The sequence below is a fragment of the Sitodiplosis mosellana genome, unplaced genomic scaffold (genome assembly GCF_009176505.1).
Source record: "Sitodiplosis mosellana isolate CC-2019 unplaced genomic scaffold, AAFC_SMos_1.0 Smas_scaffold_6002, whole genome shotgun sequence".
In the NCBI taxonomy this organism is placed as follows: domain Eukaryota; kingdom Metazoa; phylum Arthropoda; class Insecta; order Diptera; family Cecidomyiidae; genus Sitodiplosis; species Sitodiplosis mosellana.
Genome location: NW_022601244.1, coordinates 1 through 6,100, shown reverse-complemented (window position 1 = coordinate 6,100; position 6,100 = coordinate 1). Strand labels below are relative to the sequence as shown.

At 34.8% G+C, this 6,100-nt stretch overlaps 1 protein-coding gene across 2 annotated transcripts; it reads left to right on the top strand.

Moving 5' to 3' along the window:
- The first annotated feature begins 607 nt into the window (after positions 1-607).
- On the top strand, positions 608-4,962 carry LOC129573204 (synaptic vesicle glycoprotein 2B-like). Of its 2 annotated transcripts, none has more exons than XM_055453516.1 (8): positions 608-999; positions 1,206-1,289; positions 1,410-1,734; positions 2,220-2,916; positions 2,988-3,111; positions 3,193-3,349; positions 3,428-3,555; positions 4,799-4,962. In XM_055453516.1, exons 1-8 carry the CDS (start codon positions 882-884, stop codon positions 4,819-4,821), a joined length of 1,656 nt encoding a protein of 551 aa, XP_055309491.1. In that variant the 5' UTR covers positions 608-881; the 3' UTR covers positions 4,822-4,962. The 2 variants fall into 2 exon arrangements, with proteins under 2 accessions (XP_055309491.1, XP_055309490.1); XM_055453515.1 differs by lacking the exon at positions 4,799-4,962 and adding an exon at positions 3,687-4,117.
- The last annotated feature ends 1,138 nt before the right edge of the window (positions 4,963-6,100 follow it).

Here is a 6,100-nt window from a genome sequence, read left to right as displayed (position 1 = left end):
ATTCCATTTAATTGAATTGTATTTGTCTGCGACGAACGTTGACTCACACTTATCAAATGTAAATTAATGCGTGTCTCTCTCATCTCTGTCACTGTATGATCTATGATGGAACATTTTCAAATTCTAACGGAATTTTTTTAGAAATTTTTTTCTCCATATCTTTCATCAAAAATTGTCCTGTGTTCACATACATGTGTCCACTATCTGGTGTTGTTTTTTTATTAACTAAATAAAATCATTAGTATTCACTGAATTGAATTGTTTGCTATTATTCAATCATGGCCGATAGTGGGCTTTTATTCCATATGACACATGACGGAATCATTTCCAACGTTAGACATTTCGTCGAATTATGATTCGAAACACTAGTAATTAAATCAAAAGGAGAAAACCTTTCAATTGATTTGATGGCAATGGAATGAGCCAATTAACACAAAAAACTCGGAGAATTTCGAACGAAGATATGCTCGTAAAAGATAGAGTCGTTTCCACTCATAAGATTTTAGAATCAAATGAAAGTGTCAAATAGAAGTGAACGTGTTCAAGCCCTTATCACATGCGTTACAATTAATTTTGCATCATGCGTTATAGCATGACGTTTAAAAACTATCGACCGAATTGAATTAACTCAATTGGTCCATCGTAACAAACTGACATCAATTAAGGCTCAGACCTAAATTGTATCAGCTGTTGGCGAAAATTGATATAAAAACTTCGTCGAGACTCATTCAACTTTCAGTTTATATCGCAGCATCTAAAGTGTACAAGTGAAAGTGAGAAATTGGATTCGTGAGAGTTTTAACTTAGAAAATTTTTGTTATTCGACATATAAATTTTTGGAAATAAAGACATTTTCTTAATTTGACTCGAAAGTGGCAATTATGACGGGCAGAATGTCGTTTTCTTCTTCGACGAGCATAAATGTTATGGCCGATTTGATATCGTCATCAACAAGTGTGAATGTTGTAAGGCCGACTAGAAAAAGTCTCGATGTGCAGAGTAAGTAAGCAAAATTGTTAATATTCAGAGAGAAGGAGCTACCGTTTGTTGGTTATTTTTCAAGATCCGTATCAAAAATACGCATTCAAATTGATTACTCATAATTGAGCTATTTGAAATACGTCAACATCGATCTGTGAGAATAAAAAATGATGCAAAAAGCAAAGAAAAAATTGCAATTAATTATTTTTCCTTCATTATTAAAGGCTGCAGAGAATCAGACAAAGTGCAAAATGACTTATCTGCGAAGAAAAAAGGGGTTTTCATAGATGAAGCCATTTCCAAAACCAGTAAGTCATTTGATAAAATCAATGAGTGAACAGTGAACAAAAAAGAGAGAAAATAATATTGGATCTAGTCTTGTAGAAAATTACAGGAAATGACAATTAATCTCGTTTCCTCCAAATTAGAGTTCGGTCTCTTCAACTATGTTATGATTTTTCTTAGTGGATTAATCTTGAACGCAGTATTAATGGAAACATGCGGTATGGCCTTTGTGATTCCCGTTTCACAATGTGACATGAAATTGAGTGCAAGTGAAAAGGGCATTTTGGGCGCCGTTTCATTCTTTGGCATAATTTGTTCGTCACATTTATGGGGCTTCTTGGCGGATACCAAAGGCCGTCGCTGCGTCATTCAACCCACTCTATTCGTAGCGTTCCTTTTGTCTGTAACCTCTTCATTCGTTCAGAACTTTTATCTTTTTGTTGCACTGCGATTTCTCAATGGGTTTTTGTAAGTTAATATTTACATATCTGATTTATATTATTTTTAATGAATAGTTCAGGCAATTAATCTTTTGCTGGCGTGATTTCAATTCTGAAAATATGAAATTTTTTAAATAACTTCTATTTAACCCTCTAATGCATTAATTTTTCCCAGGGCTAGGAGTACTGGTACTTGGTTGATTTTTGGCCATAGATAATTAATAATTTATTTTGTCAAATTTTTGTTTTTGCACACATTTTTGTTTATAACTTTACAATCACACTACATAGACAAATATTGCCAAAGACAAAAATAAAGAGAGAACATTGACGAAGCAATGTGATCCGATGTACGGTTTAAGTTCTACAGGCGTTCAAATGTGGCCCATCTAGAGGCGGTTGTATGCATTAGAGGGTTAAGTTTATTATTTGAATGAGTTTTGAACTTTTTTCCTTTTGCAAAAAGTCTATTGGATGAAAAACGTATTCTTTTCAAGAGTTTCTTTCTAAAAGCATCTCAGGTTCGTCGGCTACAGTTTTCGCATATTTGGGTGAATTTCATAACAACGAACAGCGAAGTCGTGCCATAATGGGATCGGCGGTAATCTACGGTATTTCATGTCTATTGTTGCCATTGATCGCATGGTTTGTCATCAATCAAGATTGGCAATTTCACGTGCCTCTCATCGACATCACATACAAACCGTGGCGTTTGTTCATTATTGTTTGCGGTATTCCCGGATTCCTTGCGTCGATGATTCTATTATTCATGCCAGAGAGTCCGAAATTCGTTCTCGGCCAGGGTAACGAAGTGGAAGCCTATAAAGTTTTGCAAACAATGAACCGATGGAATAACGGCAAGAAAAACAAAGTTGAATCATTCGAAATTTATGAAGAGGCTGAATCAATCGAAAATCGACGTCGTATTACGGACTGCAAGAACAGTCGATTCCCATTGTTGAAATCCGTTTGGATACAAACCGCCCCATTATTCAAACCTCCTCATTTGTCATCGACTCTTTTGATTTGCACTATTCAATTCGGAATTTATGCTACGAGCAACGGATTTTACATGTTCTTCGCCGAAGTCTTGAACAGAATGGCAACCAATTTGGGCAGTTTTACTGAGCAACGAATGGCTATGTGCGACATTATCAACATGAAACCGGCTAACATGAGCGCAAATCAACTAAATGAACATGACGATGTGGTGAGTTTAAACGTGGTTTTATTTCTTACTAAGTTAAGTAAATGTTATAATTTTCCTAAATCTTTCAATAGAAATGCATCACAAAACTTGAGTTGGCGACGCTGGAACAAGGAATCGTCCTGGAATTTTTGTTCGCTCTAGGTTTTGCGGTCATCGGACTGATCATTAATAAAGTTGGCAAATTCCCCATTTTATGTGAGTATGATAGAGATAGATATATCGGAATTTATCGCAAAAACTGACAATTTGTTTGCTTTATTTGTCTCCCTGAAATAGTTGTCATTTTGATTGTTAGTGGATCGGGTGGGATCCTTTGCATGAATACTGATATTCCCGTGGTGCAAATATACTCTTTTATTGCACTGATGTGTGCGGGCATTGCAGTGAACATTGTCAATTCGGCTACCGTTGAACTATATCCAACTGCTTTGAGGTGAACTATTGAATACTACTAAATGATGCAGTGCATTTACTTTTTTAAACAATTTAACATTTCCTATCTCGTAAACAGAGCAATGGCAATCTGTATTTCATTAATGTTCGGACGTATGGGATGTGTATTCGGTTCATTTACAGCCGCTCTCCTGTTGGACAATCATTGTGAGGCTGCTTTCTATTTGTCAGGCGTGAGCGTCATAGGTAATTTGCTTGAATAAATTGTAATCACCAATGGTGATTCACCATTTATACTACTCTGTCTTCCAGTGAAATCAATGACTTTTTTCTTCTTTCTATCACTTTTGATGATACGTTTTTTTTCCCTTTTCTAGTTATGGGAGTGCTAACGTACTTTATTCCAAATATTCATAACAAAGCTGACAATTCAATCGTACAGAACGAGTCTTAGTGTCACATCATTCAAATAGACTTGTATTTATGATATAAATTTAGATATTAAGAATCTTTATAAATGTACAGTTATTACAATGACAAGAAACTCTCTTAGTTCTGTGCATCTTACCAAAAATGGCGCCAACAGCTGTACATGGAAATGTCCATAAGAAAGCGCCGTCTTTGTCAAATATCTTGTTGTTGGTCAAGAAAAAGGGGTTATAGTTTCCTGTTATTGAGTTATAATTTAGCAATAAATTTTAATTATAGAATATTTTGTTTTAGGGGTTATAAGACCTTTTTCAACAACGATCTCAAACAAAATATAAAAATCAATCAATAAAACAGAAATCAGTCTAGTCACAACTTTTTTAGCACAAACCGAATTATGTCTTCCATATAGCTGTATCTCATGGCCTTGACTTTAGTTTGATCGAGCAACGAATGAACAATTCATTTAAACACTTTTCAATGGTTAGGCCAAAAGAAGAACATCAAACACTTGACGAGTGTTTCTCTCCTTTTTATCACTATTCGATGTTTTTTGGTAAAAAATATTCAAATTTTGAAAAAAAAAGTCTTTTTAATTATTTTCATTCACACATATACTATACCCACTGTCCGAAGAATGGGGTTCCTACATTTACCAAATGAAATATGTTTTCATTAATTCATCATAAGAATCAGTTGACTTTCATTTCATTCCACACATGTCTGAATCACTTCTTAAGAGACAGTGAAAATTTAGCCGAATTATAAGTCGAAAAAATGAGAATTAAATCAGAAGAAGGAATTTCGGTATTCTATTCAAGTAGAAATTGAGTATTAAAATTCTGCTCAAAATCTGTCTTTTGACTAAAAATTGTATCTTCTCACACGTCAGCCCTCCTTGACGAGATGCGATCTCCTTTTGCGCTTCGCTTTGTCTCTGCTAAGTGCACGTGGGACGCGGGAGACCGCTTGAGTGTGCTCATGATGATGCATCAAAAAATATATCAAAGTCAAAGATCAAGTGATTACATCTATTTTGTTTTCTTCTTGTAATCTTTAGTTACGGCGGCTATTTCCATATAGAAACTATCCGTGATATTGCCTCAGAATTAATCATTTGACAACAAAACCTCCGGAGACCATTTCTAAACGAAATCATCGAATAGAAGTGAACGTGTTCAGGCCGTTATCACAAATATCACATGCATTTCAATTGATTTCGCATCATACATAACGCAAGACATTTAAAAACTATCGATTGAATTGAATTAACTAAATTGGCCCATCGTAACAAACAATTGCTCAGGACTAAATTGTAACAGCTATTGTAGAAAATTGATATAAAAACTTCATCAAGACTCATTCAAATTTCAGTTTATATTGTGGCATCTGAAGTGGACACGCAGAAGTGTGACAAGAGCCTCGTGTGAAATTATATTGAGTTTAAACTCAGAAAAATTGTTTTATTCGACACAACAATTTTTGAAGATAAAGACATTTTTTTAAGTTGACTCGCAAGTGGCAATCATGACGGGCAGAATGTCATTTTCTTCTTCGACGAGCATAAATGTTATGGCCGATTTGATATCGTCATCAACAAGTGTGAATGTTGTAAGACCGACTAGAAAAAGTCTCGATGTGCAGAGTAAGTAAGCAAAAGTGTCAATATCACCGTGTGACAAAATAAAAGTTGTTGTTTTGCACATTGGGGTTTTGAATGCACGATTTTAGAGGACCTCAAAACAAACATTTCTGCATTCTCACTTTTTCCGGCTGACGTGCAAGTAAGAAAGTTATCGATTTTGGTAAATTTTCCTTAGACCTGAGAAATCAGCGAAATTTTCTTACACTTAAAACATCATTTTTTGCTCATTTTTTGGCTGGTATTCATTGAAAATGATTGATAACGATTGAAACTACAATAATACATTGAATTGAACCTATCTGGTGAGAGCTATGAGGCAAAATGTCGAGAAAATGGTCAATTTTTCCAGTTTTTCGACCAAAGCTCGAGCAGTATACATTTTTTTCACTTAGTGTGTTCGGCAATATTGTAGCCAGAGTATAGCTAAGCAACACTCCTGAACATATTAACTCGAAAAATCAACATCCAGTTCACTTTATTGTCTCAAAATCACTTTTCGCTATAAACCGGTATTTTTGTGCATTTTCGAAGTCCTGAAACTTCTCAACTGCTTAAAATAGAGCAATAGTGCCTGAAGAAACTTTTTAGTACTCCTCAAGAACTTTTCAGGCAAAGTACTAAAAAGTAATAAAAGTGTACTAAAATGTACTAAAAAGTACTAAATTGTTTTAAACACTTTGGATGGCTCCGGGCAACTTTGGGTGATGAAAAACTCTA

Coding starts and splice junctions, on each gene's coding strand:
- LOC129573204 (XM_055453515.1), top strand. CDS start 882: ATGACGGGCAGAATGTCGTTTTCTTCTTCGACGAGCATAAATGTTATG. Junction 1,290..1,409: donor TGAAGCCATTTCCAAAACCA/GTAAGTCATTTG, acceptor CCTCCAAATTAG/AGTTCGGTCTCTTCAACTAT. Junction 3,350..3,427: donor CTATATCCAACTGCTTTGAG/GTGAACTATTGA, acceptor TCTCGTAAACAG/AGCAATGGCAATCTGTATTT.